We start from the raw sequence: 20,455 nt of genomic DNA, 5'->3' as shown, positions 1-20,455 counted from the left end.
TCTCCCTCCATGAACTTTTTCTGGTCTTATCTTCACCCCTTGCTTCAACACCATTTGCTAATACACCTTTTTTCCCAGTATTATTTTTCTAGTTAGAGATGTAAGAGGAATAGCTGAGATAGCTGGAGTTGTTAAGCATGGAGAAGAGAAGGCCTCAGGGAGATTTCACTGTGGCCTTCCAGTACCGCAAGGGGACTTATGAAAATGAAAAAGAGTTTTTATAAAAGCAGATAGTGACGAGAGAAGAGGCAATGGTTTTAAATTGAAAGAGGGCAAGTTTAGATTAGATGTTAGGATGAAATTCTTTAGTATGAGGGTGAGGCACTGGAGCAGGTTGCCCAGAAAAGTTGTGGATGCCCCATCCCTGGCACTGTTCAAGACCAGGCCAGACAGGGCTTTGAGCAACCTGTTATAGTAGAAGGTATCCCTCTTCACAGCAATGAGGGTTGTAACTAGATGATCTTTAAGGTTCCTTTGAACTCAAACCATTCTTTGATTCTGTGATTCCATTAATATCTTGTCCTGAAGCAAGTGCAAAGGCTGTGGTTCAACAGGTATGTGCATCAGGTGTATCAGGTTAAGGCAATCCAGAATTACTTCTGTCATCTTCCTTAACAGATAGTGCTCATGGCAGTGTTACAAATAAAGTATGTAATTCGTGCTATTATGTATAAAACTGAAATGTAATAAAACCATGCAGAGACAGAGTTTTAAAACCCCTCCACCAACCTGGCTGAGAGAAAAATTTCACAACACTAAAGGAAGTTCTTTCAGCAAAGATGTAGTCAATAGGTGGGGATTCCACCCCAGGTGGGGTTGGATCTTATCACCAGGACATTAACACTATGATGGCTTGATCGCTATCTTCTGATATCTACATCTCAGCTGATAAGGAATTGGGCATTCCGGGAACTAAAAATAACTGTTCCAGGAACCAGAGACGGCCCATTCATCAGCCAGGATAGACAATTCATCAGACTCAGGAAAGGCTTTGTGCAGCCCAACTTCGGGACAAGAAAACATCATGCATATGCTAAAATTGCGAGAAGAATAGAATTAATTCGGACTCTGCCCAAGAACTGTGTAAGAAGGGACCAGTCGAAGCAGCATTTGTGAACTTGGGAGGTCTGATGCGATAGAGGTCAGATCTATGAGTGTTCACCCAGCTCCGACCCCAGGCTCGGGGCTGCTTTTCTCGATCCTGGCTTTTGAGACCGATATTTCGGTCGCATAATAAATGATATTTCTTTATAAATTTTGATTGGGCTGTTTTGTTTATCTTAGCAGCTTTGTCACACTACTCCAGTGGGGCATTGCCAGATGGTTGGCACATATATATTCTTTTAAAGTGTTGGTGTGAGCAGTGTTAGTCGGTTAAAAGGTTGTGTATCTCATTAGCCTTGTTCATTGTACCAATGCATTAAGTTTTTACTTTGGGAGGAGAAAAAGTGATTTTCCAATAAAGGATATTAAAGGAGTTTGTACCAGGTGGGGATCGGTCTTTTTTCCCAGGTAACAAGTGGCAGGATGAGAGGACCATCTTAAGCTGTGCCAGAGGAGGTCTAGGTTTGACATTAGGAAGAATTTCTTAACAGCAAGGCTAATTGGGCATTGGAATGGGCTGCCCAGGGAGGTGGTGGAGTCACTGTCCCTGGAGGTGTTTAAGGAAAGACTGGATGTGGCACTTAGTTTTGGTGGTCTAGATGACAAGGTTCGATCATAGGTTGGACTCAGTGATCTCATAGGTCATTTCCAACCTAGATTCTGTGATTCTGTGTGGAAGTGTTTGTACCGCTGTAAAACAATGGACGCGGTGCGTTTTTTAATTAACTGAGAAATTATTTTCGGGGGGTGGTGTGTGTTTTGTTTGGTTTTTGCTTTTGGGAGTTGTTTTCTCCCTAGCGAACTCTGCCCGCTCTTTCCCGCCTGGCAGGAGAAGCTCCGCGGCCGCTTTCGCAGTCACGCGGCACGGCCCACTCCCGGCCGCCCGCGGGCAGGGGCCGGCCCCCGCAGCACCGCCCCGCAGCACCGCCCCGCAGCACAGCACCGCTCCGCCCCGCAGCACCGCCCCGCAGCACCGCCCCGCAGCACCGCCCCGCAGCACCGCCCCGCAGCACAGCACCGCTCCGCCCCGCAGCACCGCCCCCAGCACTGCCCCGCAGCACCGCTCCGCCCCGCAGCACCGCTCCGCCCCGCAGCGCCGCCCCGCAGCGCCGCCCCGCAGCGCCGCCCCGCAGCGCCGCCCCGCCCCGCAGCACCGCAGCGCCGCCCCGCCCCGCAGCACCGCCCCGCAGCACCGCCCCGCAGCGCCGCCCCCAGCACTGCCCCGCAGCACCGCCGCGGCCCGTGACGCGTGTGGCGGCGCCGGGCGAAGGCGGCCGGATCGTGACAGGTGGCGATGGCGGCGGCCATGGCGGAGGCGGCCGCGCCCGACTACGAGTCGGCGGAACTGTACACGCGCGCGTTCCGCGTGGGCTCCCTGGGCCGCGGCTGGCGGCGGCTGCTGGGGCCGCCCGACCTCTCGCTGGCGGCGGAGGCGGCGGAGGAGGAGGAGGAGGAGGAGGACGCGGCCGTGGCGGCGGCGCTGGGCTGCGCGCCGGGTACGGCGGCCGAGCTGCGCGCCGTCTGCAGGTGGGGAAGCCCGGCTGTCTCCCGGCCGGGATTTGCGGCTCCGGTGTGAGGGGGACGCCGGTGGCCTCGGCTCGGCGCTGGTGCGGGGGGGGGTGGCTGGCGCTGTCGCCGGATGCCGCAGCGGTTCCTCAAGAGAGGTGGGAGGTGTTCGGGCAAAACCACTCCAGAGCAGCCTCTTCCGGGTGTGTGGCACGTGTTTTGTTTCTATATCCCGGGTAAATACAGAATCAGAGACTGTCAGAGGGTTGTAATGGACCTTAAAGGCCATATAACCCCATGGCATGTGCCGGGGCACCTTTCACTAGAGCAGGTTGCTCAAAGCCCCATCCAACCTGGCCTTGAATACAGCCAGGGATGGGGCATCCACAACTTCTCTGGGCAACCTGTTCCAGTGCCTGACCACCCTTACAGAAGAGAACTTCTTCCTAGTACTAATTTAAGCCTACTCTCTTTTAGTTTGAATCCCTTAAAAGCATCATTTAGAGTAGTTCAGGTAGCTGGCAGCATACAGTATCTGTTGAGCACCTCTTGGTCCTTGGCCTCAACTGACTTATCTTTCTCAGGGCTGGTGGTGAAGTGAGAGCTATGCAAGTGCTTTGAGGGGGTTGAAGCAGCAGCAGCATCTAACACGCTATAGCTGGAAGGCTTTCAGGTCACATGGATAGTAAGAATTGTCATTCACCTGTAGAAAAGGCCTGATTTCAGGCAGTAGTTCCTGTAGAAATCGTCACAGTTGGTGACTTATCTGTAGTCGATCAGTAAGGAAGACATGCCAGAGTTCAGTTCCTATCTGTATAGCTTTGTGCTTCAGCTGTCACAGTTCTGGTGACCAACATAAGTTTTTACCATTACTAAGTAAAAATAGAGGATGATGTTGGTTTAAAAAAAATGTATTCTGGTGTGGCAGAAGCTGTGATAATTACTCTGTAAGCTCTTCCAGTGTAGGTGATTGCTCCTGTGCTGTGCCTTATTCTCTCTGGCGACTTTGTTGCCTGAGCCTTTGTTGCTGTTTTCATTTGAATTCCAAGGAGTTTTTCCTGTGGTTTCTGTATTTTTCCCTACATTCCTTCTGCTTTTTTCTTCTATTCTGCTTTCTTCAGTTTACCACTTCTGCGTTTCACTTGCTATCTGCATTTGCAGTTTTGCATTTGTGTTACAGAGCAATGCTGTTTGAGGCAGAGTTTACTGTGAGCAGTGGTCATCTGGGAAAGAGAAAAATGACTGGTGATGTATAATGGGGAGAGAACTGATCATGTGGCAGCTGTTTGTTGGCTTTGCAGGAGAATGAAGCTGAACATGCACATCCTGGTGTGACCTTTCCCCTGTTCAGGCTGGAAATCCCAATCTGTAATCTCTGTGTGCTTTTGCTTTTAAATAAATAAATTTAAGAGGTCCTAGCCTCTTGAGTCTCTCCTTAGCATTGGCAAACTTCAAATCGCTACCTCTGATCACTTTCACCCACCTGCTCTGAGCTGCTCATATTCCTGTCTTGAGGAGACATGAGAACACCGGGCTACACCAAGATCTGTTCTATGATGTCCTGGGATCACGTTTATTTATTGGTGTAAATATAACTTTGTAAGTGCTGAAATGAACACATAATGGATATAAAGACACATTTTTCTGACTGTAAACTACTTCTAAGGAAAATTCTGTCAAATTAAGTAGCTTTTCTTTGGGTAGAAGAGAGACGGGAAGATGTGGGTATACCTACATGTGTTTTAAAAATAGTGTTGGATTGAGAGAATCTTTCGTGTATTCAGGATGAAGTTTTTCAATACCCATCATTAAATCTTTTTTAGAGTAGTGACATAGCATACATTTAAGTGTTTCTGATGATTTAGAGTCTTCTGGTGAGGAGAAATGGTATGTTTAAATGTTATTTAACTCTTTGGGCATCCAGTGCATTGTGGTTATTGGGGGTTTTTTGGTTGGTTGGTTTTTGTGGTGGTGGTGTTGTTTACTTTTAGTTTGTTTTGTTGGGTTTTTTTTGTTTATTTATTGGTTTGGTTTTTTGTCATTGTTTTGTTTGTTTGTTTTTGTTTTATTATTGTTATTTTATTCTATTTTCTTCCTGTAATACATTCCTGCAAACAGAATGCGGGGAAAAATTTGCATCGTCAATCACTTTCATTTGACTCAGTAAGAATACCTTGCATATTGCTCAACTTGTATGCCGATAATCATTCTAGAGATTGCTTGTGTTTTCATCAGATCTTAAATAGCTGTAAAACTGTGTCCTTATCTAGAAGATGCCATCAGTAATTCTCTTAGATAACCAAGGTGTCAAAAGAGTAAAGTTCTAGGTTTTGTTCAAATGTCTTAGCAGTCTGTGAGCAAAGAAGTTTACCTTGGTATTCGTAACTGGTGCTTGAGTGACTGAAGTCCTTCAATGTTGGAGATGCTGAGTTATGTTACCCTGTTTTGTATTCTGTGTGATTTGTTGCGTGCGTGTGTAGGTCAGGCTAAGCCTCAAATCACTGTGGGTTTTAGGTAGGTCAAGAGAGGTGAGGCTTGCAGGTACCTTATTCCGCTTCAGCCCTATTCATCTTCTTGGTTTATTAGAAGAGGTAGTTGTAAATATCTCTAGGGATGTGTTATAAAGCTGCATTAAGCTAGCATTAACGTCTTAACGTATTAGTATCTGGGGTCTTGTGGTATTAGTGTCTCAAAGGTGATGAAAGTACTGCCTTTAAAATATGTGCAATATAAAGAGTAATATGGATACTGTATCTGCTTATTCTGAAGTATCAGGCCAAATATTAAAATATCTTTGAATTTCTGAAACTGAGAAAAACTCATTGTGCTGCTAGAATATTCTGGGAAAAGTAAAGTCACGGTGATTAAAGGCTTCATTGGTAGTTCTGTTTCCATGTCTACATTTTCAGAGAGATGTCTTTGGCCTTCTTATTTCTGATCACCTTAATATTTCTTTCTAGGGAACATAAATTCATGTGGCACTTTGCATTTTGTTTTTTTCAAGTGACACTTTCAACTATTGTTCCTCATCACTGTCCTGCACTTCACCTTGGTTTCCATTAAACAGCGTGGCCAGTGTTTTTCCCTCTACTGTAACCGTGTGCACCAAGTGAATTTGTTGTGCAGGCAGGGAATAGTGTCTGTGGGGACACAGGAGGATCCCAAGCTTGTGGCTGTCAGGAGTGAGGTGTTGCTAGTGCAAACTCTGTATTGCATGCACTTGTGTGTCTGAGGTGTCTGACACTGACTTAGCCTTAATTTCTGGGGGGATCAGCTGTTTGTAAAGCCTGGTTTCCTCAGGACCATGGACCAAGTATTGCGTATGTGATTCCACAGGCAGCAGTGGAGTTACACGGGGAGTTCCACCATGGCTTGTGCATAAGGCCATACAGCAAAGCGTTTCAAGACATCAATGCATGTGATACAATGACGTATGTAATTAATTATTAGACTGAGTTTTAATACTAAAAAAAGCGCTCTGCTTTTCCTGTAGAAATCGAGGGTTTCTGACTTTTCAGGAGTGAGAAATGGCAGTATCAGTGCTTGCAAGGTTCCATGGAACTTGTCAGGGGTTCCCTTTACACTAGCCACCTTTCTGTCTTTACAAGGAAAAAGAGGAAGCAGCTTTTATGTCAATTATTTTACACAGTATCTGTTTGTAGCAGCTTTTCTGGGGATGTTAGCTTGTTCCCTGAGTCAGGCAATTAATGGGCATGGTGTGGATACTACAGCCAGAGATCTCACCTAGGACTATGGGAAGAAAGAAAAGCACAAGTATTGTTAGTGAGTTCTGACATATTGTTGGTGGGTTCTCACACAGAAGGGAAATGGGAAACTGTCACCTTTGATGCAAGTGAAATGGTAGGTAATAGACATTTTCAGATCCTGTGGTGTTTAATGAACTGCATACAAAGTAATTTCCTCAAAATGGTACCTAGTCAAGTGACTTGGGCTCTTTGGTGAATGGGATCATTGATCCATGTGCTGAAAGACCTTGGATAAATAATTTGGTCATGTTGTCAGTTTTACAGAAAGAGTCAGTTGTAAGTTGATTTATCTGTCAGGGGATATCATTTACTTGATTATGTGGGCTGTTCATAACATGGCTCTATGCTGCCTGGAGAACAGCCCCATCTAAATAGCTAATGCTTGAACTGTGTTCCCCAAAGCGCTGTTGTCCATCTTTGTGTTAGTTACTAATTACTGTTTCTCAGCGTGTTTCAGTCTACACTTGACACTTCGTTGTCTGTGCCACCACTTCCTCAAGTGGGAATCTAGGAATAAGGTTCATTCTGTTTCCAGGAGGTTGTGGCTAATTGCTGCAAAGTTCCTTTAAAAATGGTGCTTCTGAAAGAATTCCATTTTCTCAGTAACTTAAAAAATTATTGTCTGTTTGAGATGAAAACTGTAAAATAGAAAGTTTAAAACTTTTTATGTTCCTCGATGGTAAGTAACTAAACAACAGTAAATTCAAATTACTGTCAATACAGAGTGACTTTATTGGCTCATCGGAACAAAGCCATCTGTCCACAATCAAATTTTATCTCTGACTTTTGCTTGTTGTCCGCTGATAACAATTGATTCCAGACTTATATTTCTCAATTACTTTGTATTCGTATGCAGTTCCACTCCAAATGGTTACTCATTACTACAGCGATATTATTGTTGACATGGGGAATGTTGTAAGATTATAATGAAAAAGAATATAATGAAATCATAAATGTTATTGAGAATAAATGGTACCGTTCAAAAGTTTTTCCTGGACTTCACCAGTGGTAGGATTGTCCCATGAAGAGATGGGTTTGCACAAGAGTTTGCTGGGATTTGAACTGCAGGTGGACTTAGGCATTGGTGTAAGCCCTGCCTTTGTATAGTCAGCAAAAGTGGAGAGACAAAAGCAATCAAGTCTGATTCAAAGCAGGTGATACTTCTCTGTTTTAAATATTTTTTTTTTCTCAGACTATTTTTAAGCTGCATAAAATTCTTTTGTGGTTAATGCAAGATGCTTCTGGGAAGGACGGCAGGGGAAGGAATGCATGTATGATTCCTCTGAATCTGGTGTGCTGCCATGCACAACCTGAAATGGGAACCCATAAATGGGACCAGGTGGTGAAACCACCTCTAGGCTGCTGCCTCTTATACTTGCCAGACTGTGAGAAACCGCTGCCGTGTCCGAAGAGGATAGCTTTAGATTAGATTAGATATCAGGAAGAAATTCTTTACTGTGTAGAATGGTGAGGCACTGGAAGAATGTTGCCCAGAGAAGTTGTGGGTGCTCCATCCCTGGAAGTGTTCAAGGCCAGGTGGGATGGGCCCCTGAGCAACCTGGTCCAGTGGAAGGTGTCCCTGCCAATGGTGCTGGGGGGAGTGGAACTAGATGATCTTTTAAGGTCCCTTCCAACCCAAACTGTTTTATGATTCTGTGATTCTATCTGATTTTTTTTATTGTTCTAGCATTGATATGTTAATGTCTTCTAAAAAAGAAGAGGACCCAGATGTTATTCCTGAAGATAGCAGTCTGCTCACTCTTCGGTATGCTGTTACAGTGTTCTCACGGTACCCTTATTTGGGGTGGGGTGGAAAATCAGCACAGAAGTACAGCTGGCTGCTTGTTTCCTTTACAGGCAGTGGTGTACTTTCTGGAGCACCATAAAAAATACCGTAAAGGCAGAAACACCAGCTTATTATGGGGTCATTGGTTGAGTCTTCTGCTTGAATGTTGCTTAGGAATATTTTATTGATATATACAGAATATGCCATCTTTCTTATTGGAAAAGGATTTCTGGACGTAGTTGCTTCTGAAGTAGTGCCTAAGTTTGGAGTGTGCAGGGACCTTCTGATAATCATTTGCGTGAGGTTCCTCCAAAAAAACCTGTGTCTTATACCTTTAGTAACTCACAGTCACACTGTAACAGCCTAAGTGCTGATGCTGTATCCAGATAACTTCTTTATCTGAACCTACTCTGTTTTGTTGAATTTTGTTTTGTTCATAGAATTTGTTGATACTACTGGTTCATTTCAGAGGTTAATCAATATATGTTAGGTTTCTATCACTTAGCAAACTTGGAACTCATGCTTGTCCAGTTCAGACCTTTGTTGTACTTTACATAACACTAGTATAAAGAAATGTGTTTAGACTGTGATCAGTGTTAAGCCTGATTGTTACTGGAAATCCTTAGGAGGATCAGTAAACTTGTCCTGGATGTTAAGGATTTGGTGTTCATGCAGTGGTTAAATACATATATTTTAGTACGTATTCTACTTACAGTGCTCTTTCTTCTACAAATGATAATGAAGGTTTGTTTTGGGGTTTTTTTAAAGTGTCTATGCTATGGGGCTGAGAAAGAATATTTGTGGGTTGTTTCTTTCCTTGTGTTTTGCTTGAATGTGTATTCAATTTTTTTAAAGTAGAAGGAATTGTTGAAACAGCTTCCTCAAAGGTTGCAAAGTGTTCTGTCCTAGGACAGCCTCTTCAAACAACATTTTGCTGTGTTTTCTTGTGAGTGTAAAACTGCTCACAAACAACCTGTTATTTGTACATAAGGGGGAAAAAACCCACGAGCTGAAATCCACAAGCTGGCCTGTGTACTATCAGGTTTTAGGAGAGTCAGGAGATGAGTATTTTAAGTTAGTCTGTCCCACTAAGGCAGGAATCCTGCTCTTTGAAAGCTGCTCTATAGTAGCTTGTGTCATTTAAAAATATTAAATTCTTGAAATTCTACATGGAAATTGTTAAATAAAATTTTGTCTTGTGTTCCTGCCCCTCAGAATTAGAAAGAAGAACTTAGAGAGGAGAGAAGAAACAATTATTGTGGATCGGGCTTGCAGACAAGAAACTCTTACCTATGAGATGGTAAGTTGCCTGTCATCTCATAGGATCTCAAGACAGCCAAAATCGTACTTCTGGCTGCTCTTTTATTCACCACTATGAAATGTACACTGTAAATGTTTGCAGATTCAAGTTTGCAGGTAATGATTAAGGATAAAGACATTTTATAGAAAGATAGGACAGGAAGTCTGCTCTTAATTGTCTGTTAATACTGGAGGAAGTTAAGGAGGAACTCCAGCTCATTACGACTATATGACTGCTTTTTCTAAGTGCTGTGAAGCTTAGAGCTAGACAAAAAGTGTAATGTTTTTGCTCCTGGAGTCCAGTGTTGGAAACTAAGCTTCAGTGTGTGAATGACTGTGAGCTAGTTTCTGTAGGGCTGAAAGAAGAAGACAGTAGTGGCACAGTGGCAGTAAATTCCTAATTCTGAGCTTTGTAACCCAAGTTTTTCAGCCATTCTGAACTGCCAGGAACCAAAAGTGTAGTCATCAGCCCCTAAAAAGCCTTATTGGAAATTTTAAACTATGTTTAGTACCTTTTTTTAAAATTATGTCTTCACAGCCATTAAAGTCCTAAACAGCAAAACCTCATCTCATAAATGTTCATAGAATCATTAAGGTTAAAAGACCTTTAGGATCATTGAGCCCAACCATTACCTTAACACTGCCAAATCCACCTCTAAACTGTATCCCTGAGCACCACATACACACATTCTTTGAACTCTTCCAGGGACACTGAAGTGCTGGAGTCTATGGCTTGAACAAGCCATGAACTGCTTCAAAAATTAGGGACAGAAGTGTAGTGAGGAAAGAACCTCATGTGACTATTAGACATTTTTTCCCCTTGAAGCTTCCTGGTTTTTCATGAGTTATCATGTTTCAGCTGTTCACAGACCCAGGCACAATATGTAAACAACATGATGCAACTACTCTGCTGGGCTCTTAGCCTGGGGAATATCTGAGAAAATATTAGCAACAGAAGCCTTCATAAAGGGTTTCAATGAGTGGTGTCTTACTACTATTACTGAAGAATGAGCACATGGTCATTTACTGCATTCTTTAAGTGAGCTGTGTCAGAGCTGTGATTCTGTTGTTGGGGCCACAGTGCCTCTGTACAGGAGGAGAGCAGTAAGAAACATGAGTTTGGGATGTATCACATGAAGAGGGCAGATGCAAGGCAGAGAGCACAAGTATCTGTGACGTCTCACAGGAGTACAAGTTCCTGTTACTAAATCTGAAGAATACTCTGTGCTGGTGGGAAGTGTTTGTGCAGGAAGTATTCTCTCTTGATTTGTCGGAAAAGGAGGAAACTGCCACAGAAAAGTGCCCTCCCTCATTCTCACAGCTGGGCTATGTCTTAAACACGAAGCAGGATGGCAATGTAGGGATGCATTTACTTCTCTTCTAAAACACAGTACTGTGGCAAGGGCAGTGCTGGGTTTTGGGTTTGGATTTTGGAGAAATTGTGGCCTCCAGCTATGTCTAGCTTCCCCAATAAGAGGAAGTGTTGCACTAACTGTAATTTTCATATGCTTCATTCTGTGTATGTTTTCTAGGTCAGTGTTTCCCAAGTTGAGTGTTGCAATCCCCCTTTACATATGAAAGCATTCAAAGACTATTTCAATGCACTAAATGGTGAAAGTTGGTAGCTGCTGGTTTCCATGAGGGCAGAATGACAGCAGCCTCTAATTCCTTTATGCAGGGCCTTTCAATAGCCAGCTATCTTGCAACAAAGCTTAGAAATGAAGGAACATGCTTGAACTGCTAGAGCAGTTTCTCAGTTTTCCACCTTGGAGGAAGTAAGCTGTTTTCAATTCAGAAGGCTACATAGTCAAAAATGAGTTAGCATTTTTCAGCATTTCTTGGACTGTTACCCAGGGTCTATCATATATAGATATTTATATATATGTGTAGTTGCCAATATAATATATATATGTATATGTGTATATATTTTTCCAGGAGTCACATGCAACTGGAAAGAGGCCAGACAATCCAGCAGATCTAATTGAGGAGGGAGAACTTCTTTTAACTCTGAACATCTTTTATCCTGTTATATTTCAGAAGGTTAGTATGAAATTCTCTGGCTTGTATTGTGATTCTTTCCTATTCAGGTAATATCTTGCTCTCCCAAGCACTTTAAATCAGTGAGTCCACTGAAGACATGTGGTAAACCCTTAAACTCTGGCAATTTCTTAAAGCTTTTTCAGAATCTGGCTTTCATTCTGTTAGCAGTTTACATAACAAAACTTTTACAGTAATTACTCAGTAGCTAATTTATTTTACAGAAAGCTCAAAATCTGAAACTAAATACATGAAAACGAAAATACTCTTTCTGGATTTGGGATAAGTGAGCTCTGACTTTCTGTCTTTCTTGCGCTTTCTGATGGAGAATGTAACTTTTGAGTTTCTGAATAAAACTAATAAATGTCAGTCTTAGGAGAGGCTATGGCAAGATGCTTTCAGAGAAGTGATGTGCCAGATGCTACCAGTAATGACCTTAAGCTGTCAAATGAAGTGCAGTGCTAAGGTTGACAAGTTATAATTTATCTGAAGTTTGTATGCTGTGTTCTTTGTAGCATAAAGATCACAAACCCTACCAAACGGTCCTTGTACTGGGCAGCCAGAAGCTCACTGAGCTGAGAGACTCGATTTCCTGCGTCAGTGACCTCCAGATAGGTGGTGAGTTCAGCAGTCAGCCAGATCAAGCACCAGAGCATATCAGCAAGGTAAAACTTTCTATGTGGAACCTTCTACATGTCTAGGAGCCTTGCAAACATAGAGAGGGAGGTAGAATTTTGTTTTGTTGTTTTTTTCTTCAGCCCTAAATTCAGCTGCACTAGTTCTGCCTGTTGGTTGCACTGCAGGTAAATACTTCGTAACGGCATTACCAAGGTGATCTGTTTTGTGCAATGTCACAAAAAACATCATCATTGCTACTGCTAGAAAATAGAAACACTAGCAGTGAGTTTTGCATAGATATATCACTGTGGACTGATTTTATTTTGAGCTATATTCTCAAACACCAGAGGTAATAGCTAACTAAATGTAGAACCATCCCACTATGCTTTGTTGTTTGCAACTGGGTGCTGATCAAAAGTAGGGATGAAGATTATTCTTCTCTCCCAAAGTTGCCAGGTTCTCTCTGGATATGAGCAAAACAAGTCATCTAGTTGAAAATACTGAAATTGATCATATGTTGTATGACATATAATATATGTCATATGATTGAATGGTTGAGGTTGAAAGGGACTTGTGGAGGTCATCTGGTCTACCCCCTCCACTCATGCAAGGCCACCTACAGCTGGTTGTCCATGACCATGCCCTGACTTTTTTTGCATATCTCCAAGGATGGAGGTTGCACAACCTCCCTGGACAACCTGTGTCAGTGTTCAGTCATGTTCAGAGTAAAGAAGTGTTTCTTGAGGTTCAGGAGGAACTGCAGGTGTTTCAGTTTGTGCCTATTGACTCTGATCCTGTCACTTGGCACCACTAAAATGAGCCTGGCTCCATCCTCTTTGCACCCTTGCTAGAGGTATTGTGTATGTTAATAAGATTCCCCTACCTGAGCTTTCTCTTCAGGGTTATCACTTTCTCACCCACTCCTTTTAGGAAAGATGCTGCAGCCCCTTCATCTTCATGGCCCTTGTGGGACTCTTTCTCTAGTATGTCCATGTCTCTCTTACACTGAGTAGCCAAGAACTGAAGAGAGGACTTAAGTTATGGCCTCACTAGTTCTGAGGAGAACTGAAGGATCACCTCCCTTGACCTGCTGGCAATATTTCATCTAATGCAGCACAGAATCCCATCTGCTCCATCTGCTGTCTTTGCTGCAAGAACATGTTGGCTCATGTTCAGTTTGGGATCCGTCAGGATCCTTTTTGCCTAGCTGCTTTCCAGCTGAGTGGCCCCCAGCACACAGTGGAGCATCAGCTTCTTTATCCCCAAGGGAAAGACCACTTCTGCTTGCTCAACCTCACCAAGTTCTTGTTGGCCCATTTCTCTGGGCTGTTAAGATCCCTCTGTCTGGCAACAGGATCATCTGGTGTATCAGCCACTCCTTCCTGTTTTGTGTCAGCAGCGGAGAAGGTAATGGTAACAGACAGAAATTAACTGAAGAGTCTGAATGTAAAACACATTCCTACCACTGTGTCTTTGTGCAGGTCATCTGAGAAGCCGTGTCTTTGGTCCTGGTGTCTGCTTTTCCTGTGTTTTGACAGCCTAGAGTTAATAGCTCAAAGAGACCTCTGCGCACAAATGAGCATCCCCAGACTGGTCTGGTGATGGAGGGTACCTGATTGTCCATGGTTTTCCCATTTAGAATAAATAGGGAAAATCTTTATCAAATCCTTGAAGAGTGGCTGAGGGAGAAAAGGAGGCTCAAGGGAGACATGATCACTCTCTGCAACTATCTGAAAGGAGGGTGAGGAGGGTGTAGCCAGGTAGGGCGTCAGTTCTCCTGGGTAACAAGAGATAGGATGAGAGGAAACAGCCTCAAGTTGCACCAAAGAAGGTTTAGATGGGATGGATACTACGAAACATTTATTCACTGCAGGGGTGGTCAGACATTGGAGGCTACCCAGGAAAGTAATGGAATCACCATCCATGAAGGTGTTCAAAAATGTGTGGATGTGGCATTTGGGGCACAACATAGTGGTGAACACGGCAGTGCTGGGTTAATGGTTGGACTTGATGATCTTAGAGGTCTTTTACAACATTAACGATTTTATGATTCTATTCCAACCACTTCCTGGGAAGCAGGGCCTCAGCATCCATAGTGGCTGCTTTGGAAGACAAATGCTTTCCCCGTGAACCATCCCTTCCTTTTTTCCTCCAGCTCTTATTGCTGAGTGCAGCATCATGTGACTTTGGATCAGTTTGGGTCAGCTGTCCAGCTACATTCCCTCTCAGCCTCTCATCCAGCCCCAGCCCACTGGTCTTGGGGAGACTTGAAGTGACAGCCTTGAAACTGTGCAACCACTGCTCAGCAGTAGCCAAAACACTGGTGTATCATCCACTCCCCCTTGCCAAAAATGCAGAGCATGCACCAGAAGGGCTGCTGTGAGGTTAAGTTAACTCCATTCCAGCCAATCTTTGTGCACTTGATCAGAACACAAAGTACTTTTCACTGAAATGACAGAGAATTATTGAAGTCTTGTCCCTTGCACACACACACGTGCACACTCACACACAGCTATCACATGAGAGCACTTCCTGGTCACATCTGTATAAACAAGATAGTTGCAGTTCTGGAAGGTCCAGTTACCTCACTTCTAGGGTCTCACAAGAAAATCTATCATCCTTCAAAATGCTCCCTTAATTACAAAGTTTGTCACATGTAGACAGTCCATTTGTAACATTCTCCTCTATCAAAGATAATTAACAGTTTATGGCAGTCGTACCAGCAGTGCAAGAGTCACCAGATGCCAAACCAACTCCAGAAGCTGAGCTAACCATTAACCTGCTGCCACCATGTTCTCTAAACCGTATCTCCAAGTGCCACATTCACACACCTTTTCAACATTCCCAGGGATGGTGATTTCACCGCTTCACTGAGCAGCTTATTCCAATGCCTGAGCATCACCTGCTGATGGGAAATAGGGAATAAATCTCCTTTTTTTTTTTCTTTGCTTCTGCATGCTGCCTTTGCATTTTTCTCATTAAGCTGCCTTTATCTCAACCCATGAGTTTGCCTGTCTTTTGTTTCCCCAGTCCTGTTAAGAAAGAGAAGTGAGAGAGCAGCTGGATAGGTATCTGGTAGCCACCCAAAGTCAATGCACTGCATCTTGCTAAATTTTTAAAATATTATTCGTTTTTAAAGTCAGTGCCTTGCAATTACTGAATTTGGGCAGTGATGCTTATGTTCTTGTTCTGTGTTTTTGTAGAAGTCCATAACTGCTACGATGGGGACAAAAATAAGAGAAGAGCACTCAAGTAACCTGTAATGGCTTGAGAGCAGTATCCGCAGAGTAGCTGCATAGCTGGCAACCATATGAGCCTAGCTGTCACACCAGCATCTACAATCAGAGCAGAACTTTTCTTAGACACCTGTAGAATGACATCTCTTAATATAATTTACATACTTAAAATGCTTGGATTTTTGACATGTTCTTGTTTAAGGTGTTTAATCTCTCATAACACTAATGGAGACTTCTCTTTCTATCTCTCAGGATCTCTACAAATCTGCCTTCTTCTATTTTGAAGGCATCTTCTATAATGATAAAAGATACCCAGAGTGCAGAGATCTGAGCAGGTACAGTATTTGTAGATGGTAACTAAGGAAAACAGTAAGGAACATAAAATTTGTTTCATTTTGTTTATGACTTGTGGTGTTTCAGATACTGGAATGTCTAGAGTATGAAGCTGGAATGGACTTTTTCTACTGTTTTTCCATGTTTAATTGATTTTTATGGAGAAGTTTACTTGCTCTAGTTATTCCTTCCATTTGCTTCACTTTTGAAAAGAGTATGAATACATTTTTTAACCTGCAAATCCTGTTTTGCTCTGTTGAGATGGGATTTCTATGTAAGGTGACAGGTGCCATTTTGTACTGGCTTTTTACGTGCCCTCCCTACTTGTGATGGCAATTTGAAGACTTGCCTGTGAGGTAGAAGGTGGGTCAGAAAGACAACAAACTCAGCTGTGGTTGTCCCGCTCAGTCTTGAAAATATGCTGAATGCCTTCATTGTAAAGTCAACATAGTGTCTGTGTGACTGCTCAGAAAAGAAATCTGAGATTTTAAGGAAGTATGGTCTTGCTGATACACTAGAGAGATTTGGGAGATCAAAATGTTTAAAATGGCTAGTATGGAAGAGCTGAGTTTGGACCCTGTTGTTCTGCCACATTTGTATGTGACTTCAGGGAAATTAATATTTTACTTCTTGTCTTTCTGTCTCTGAACAACAATGATCTTCATAGAAGGGCTTGTCATAGCATACACAGCTTGTAGAATTAGATGCCTTGTGTGTAGGAGTGTGCTGAAAAGCCAAAAAGAAATTGACAGTGACCAGTGCCCTTCCAGTGCTAAATTTTGGTTGTAACTGCACTTGTCAGCTTTGTGTTTCTCCTTGACAAAAACAAAATAAAAAAAGCTTTTCAGTACTTTAAAACAAAGTTATTGACCAAGGGGGCAAAATGACCTGCTAGTAACTTGAATTACTGGACTACTTTAGAAGTGTTGTGCTGTGAACAGTCTGACCTGGATGGGTGCCATCAGGAGCATACACTGACTAAAACTCCTCAGGGAAGCTGCCTGGTAAGGACTGAAAGGCAGATGTTCCACTAAAGCAGTGCACAGTTTTATGGGGTTGTGGTAGTGCTGTGAAATCACCTTAAATTATTACAAAATGTTGTGAACTGTTTTGATTTCCATCATTTAACTGTGTCTCAGTAAAGAGTTTTGCATGTCCCCCAAGGCATCTTTTTCTGTGCATTCACAGTTCATAGCTTTGCTATGCTGATAGCCTTTTCTGTTTTCAGAACAATTATAGAGTGGTCAGAATCTCATGACAGAGGCTATGAAAATCTTCAGTCTGTTAAGATGGAGGACTATGTATTTAATGATTTATCCCTCAAACTTGGCTTTCCATACCTTTACTGCCACCAAGGGAACTGTGAACACATCATTATAATCACAGATATAAGGTAAGTTACTATTCTTTGGGAGTCCTTAGGCAAATGAAAGTAAGCCTTCTCTGGAGAACTTCAGCCGTTAAATGCTGAATGTTTGTTAGACTAACTTACTTGCTTTAAGATTATTCTACTGCCTTCTGCAGGGTTTTTCTTCCATATACATGGGAGTATCTCTGAAAGAAGAGGAGTAATCTTCCTTGCTTTTTTCTTTCTAATTTGCATGCAAAGACTGCTTTCTAATTAGTGTGGTATGACTGTTAATAAACAGGAACGGCAACCACAGTGTCAAGATCTTTCTATGTAGAGATGTGTGGCAGATATACATACTGGTTCTGGAGCACCAGGGAGTGGAATGTTGTAGGCTGTGGCTGGGCTCATCTGGACTATTAGTTTGAACTTGAAGCTGAGGGGCAGGAACTGAAAAGAGAATAGAGGAGTGGAAATAGTGGGCAGAGGTGGATAGGCCAGGAAGAGAAGGAGAAGGTGATAATGACTGTGAGGTGGCAACCACATCCACAGTAGAACTATTGTGTACACTTTACTTAGTGCATAACTAGAGAGAGCACTCCTCTGTTTGTCTGTAGTGGGTGGCAGGTCATTTTTTGTTCCTAGAGCCTGATGTACCAATGCATGATAATACATGGTGCTTTCCAAAAGGAGCACAACCCAAAGAAAAGCATAGATGTTGCACATAGATGATCTCAGGTTTATGAGCCTCTGAAGATTTACCTGGCAATAGCTAGTTTGTCTGCATAGGAGATAAAAGCTTTAAAAAGACCACTGAAAGGAGATGGTCTGAAGACTTCTGAGTTACTGCACAAACTGAATTTACTTGTGACCATCGAATCCACAGATGGTTCAACTAGCAGTCTATCTCCAGATCTTCACCTGTGTTAAGAAATGTTAAGCAGAAATCTAGTCATAGTTTACATGGAAATTTCAATTGTGTCTTGTCTTCAATGTCTATGCTTATGTTCAGATAAATTTCAATATGGCAAAGTCTTTATTGTATGAATTTATTTATTTCCCTCAAGGCTTATTCATCATGATGACTGTCTGGACAGGAATCTATATCCCTTGCTAATCAAGAAACATTGGCTATGTACCAGAAAATGCTTTGTGTGCAAAATGTATACAGCCAGGTATGCTATGTTCTTGACCCTATTGTCATCTTAATTAAGTCTTTCTAGGTGCTGCTACTAACTTAAAAAAAATAGTAAAAAATCAAAGCTCTGTATGTGTTTCATAATAATAATAATATTTGCTCTTCAAGCAGCTGACCTTTCTCTAACCAGGAAAAGGCTTCCTGCAGATAGTGTTCATTTGGAGTTGATTCAGGAGATTCAAAAGAACTAAAATGAGTAAGATCAGTTATTTGGCTCATGTTCTTTTGCATACCTACAGCTTGGCTCTCTTATCAATTACTTTTGAAATCCTACTTTTGGGGGGAAATGCTGCATTTTTCCCCTTTGCAAGACGTGTTTCAAATTCATTTACCAGAAATCGTACAGAGCTTTTGTTTAATCTAGCATCTATGCAGGTATAGATCTGTCCAACTCTTTTTTAAAAGGCATGTAACTTTCCCCACCTAAACTCCTAACCTCTACCTGAAAACTGTGTGCTCTGCACCTGTTCTTGAAAGAACTCTTTGTGATTTTCTGCAGTTAAGAGAGCACAATATGAATTTAGTGCTGTTTATACACTTTAGTGATGTTAATTTAGATATGAGACAGACTTTCAATAAACAGGAGAAATTTCTCTAAAGACTAGGCTAGGCTCCCTGATTTTATAGATCTGAATGATTTATTTGCAGAAACACTGGTTGCCTTTTTTTCCCCCAGGACAGCTTATGCTCTCAGCCTCTGTTTGACACAGCAGCTGTGTCTTTGTTGTCTTCCTTGTATGGCCTTAAGGCTTCCCTGGAATCATGCGAAGAGCCAATTCCCCTTGAGATGGGAGTCCATCCTAGTGTTCCTAGCAGAGCCCTGAGGATGCTTTCACAAGGGCCTGTGATCTGTGAGGCATTTGGCCATAAGGGGAGGTGGTGCCAAAGGGTCAATATGGGGGAAAAATGGGATGGGGAGGGTATTACCAGAGGTGATGTAAATGCATTAAATTAAAACCAGGATTAAGCACTAAGCTGAAGTGGGGACATGCTAAACTATGGACAGCAGAGCTGCTTTGGCTGGCTATCCTTTTTGTTCTAATCTGTGCAGATAGCATCTGTAATCACCAGAGGCCTTTAGCTGTTGTGGCCTCTTGAGTGCTATCATGCGTTAATTACTCAGTGACATGGCAGGCCCTTCTTGTATGTATTAATTTGTGTTCATGTTAACTTCAGTGCTTGCTGGAGTGTGCTGCAGTCCTCGTCTTGTCTGCCTCGTTCAGGTCCTGCTTTTAGACTCCTAAATGGTTTTGATTACTCAGAGGAGCTTGGGTCAGTACATGTCTGCTCCATACCACAGTTTCTTGCATTAAGGGAGAGAAGATTTATCTTTTATGACTTCAATGGTCTCAGGGTGGACAGAAGATTCCTGGGGGGTTTTTATGCACAGTACCAGCTACACAGGTTTGAGGAGTTTCTCAGGAAGTGCTGCTGTAGCTGCTGGGATTGACACAGAATGGGTGTGAAGTCTGGAAATGAGCTGTATGCTTGGGATGAGAGATACGCAATATAGGTAGTACTTAGTCTACATGAAATTATTACTGATGTTTGTTGCTGCCATCCCCAGTCCTGAGTAAAATGTTGAGATATTTGTCACAAGTGTGTTGCACTTGTGAAAAAACACTTGTGTTTTGTAACCTGCAGGTGGGTAACCAACAGAGACAGTCTGGCCCCACAGGATCCTTGTTTCTTCTGTGATGTTTGTTTTCGGATGCTCCATTACGATTCAGAAGGCAATAAACTGGGGGAGTTTCTTGCATATCCTTATGTTGATCCTGGGATTTTCAACTGAAACTGACATGCGCCAGGATGCATTTAGTGAACCACTGTTGGGGTCTCCCCCCCTGCCATGTAGCCCTGGGAGAGGGGCCCTGAGGGGACAGAGATGGGGTTTCCCTGCCCCTGGTCAGCCTCGTTCCCCATTGGTTGTTTTGTGTTCCCCTGCGCGGGCAAGGACCCTCGGGTCCCGTGATTGAGCAGCTCCTGGGCAGATCCCGGCCATGCGGCTGGGGAAATAAACATCTCTGAAACATCTACCAAGAATCTGTCCATATATATTTCTTTTCCATGGGACTCCTGGTTTGATATATGTGTGTTACAGTATCCCACTGTAACAAATGGTGGATGAAATGCTGGCAAGACACCGATCCCTAAGGACAGAAAATTCGTGAGTAAAAACCACTCTAGATCTCTCTCTTCTCACCTTGGTTTGGATATTTTCTC

The 20,455-nt window shown here is 42.9% G+C and overlaps 1 protein-coding gene across 2 annotated transcripts; it reads left to right on the top strand.

Annotated features, from left to right (window-relative positions):
• The first annotated feature begins 2,336 nt into the window (after positions 1-2,336).
• Positions 2,337-20,455, top strand: SNAPC3 (small nuclear RNA activating complex polypeptide 3). 2 transcript variants are annotated; one of them, XM_048292673.1, is made up of 10 exons: positions 2,337-2,631; positions 8,065-8,142; positions 9,379-9,463; positions 11,398-11,502; positions 12,015-12,164; positions 15,606-15,688; positions 16,915-17,079; positions 18,102-18,209; positions 19,877-20,053; positions 20,409-20,455. In XM_048292673.1, exons 1-9 carry the CDS (start codon positions 2,399-2,401, stop codon positions 20,022-20,024), a joined length of 1,155 nt encoding a protein of 384 aa, XP_048148630.1. In that variant the 5' UTR covers positions 2,337-2,398; the 3' UTR covers positions 20,025-20,053; positions 20,409-20,455. The 2 variants fall into 2 exon arrangements, with proteins under 2 accessions (XP_048148630.1, XP_048148628.1); XM_048292671.1 differs by lacking the exon at positions 20,409-20,455 and having other exon boundaries at positions 2,338-2,631; positions 19,877-20,135.

The sequence above is a fragment of the Corvus hawaiiensis genome, chromosome Z (assembly GCF_020740725.1).
Source record: "Corvus hawaiiensis isolate bCorHaw1 chromosome Z, bCorHaw1.pri.cur, whole genome shotgun sequence".
In the NCBI taxonomy this organism is placed as follows: Eukaryota; Metazoa; Chordata; class Aves; order Passeriformes; family Corvidae; genus Corvus; species Corvus hawaiiensis.
This window is presented reverse-complemented; position numbering and strand designations above follow the sequence as displayed.

Excerpts from the sequence above, each read along its gene's own strand:
- SNAPC3 (XM_048292673.1), top strand. The coding sequence starts at position 2,399 with ATGGCGGCGGCCATGGCGGAGGCGGCCGCGCCCGACTACGAGTCGGCG. Across the intron at positions 8,143-9,378 it reads AGCAGTCTGCTCACTCTTCG|AATTAGAAAGAAGAACTTAG; the intron begins GTATGCTGTTAC and ends CCTGCCCCTCAG. Across the intron at positions 12,165-15,605 it reads CACCAGAGCATATCAGCAAG|GATCTCTACAAATCTGCCTT; the intron begins GTAAAACTTTCT and ends TCTATCTCTCAG.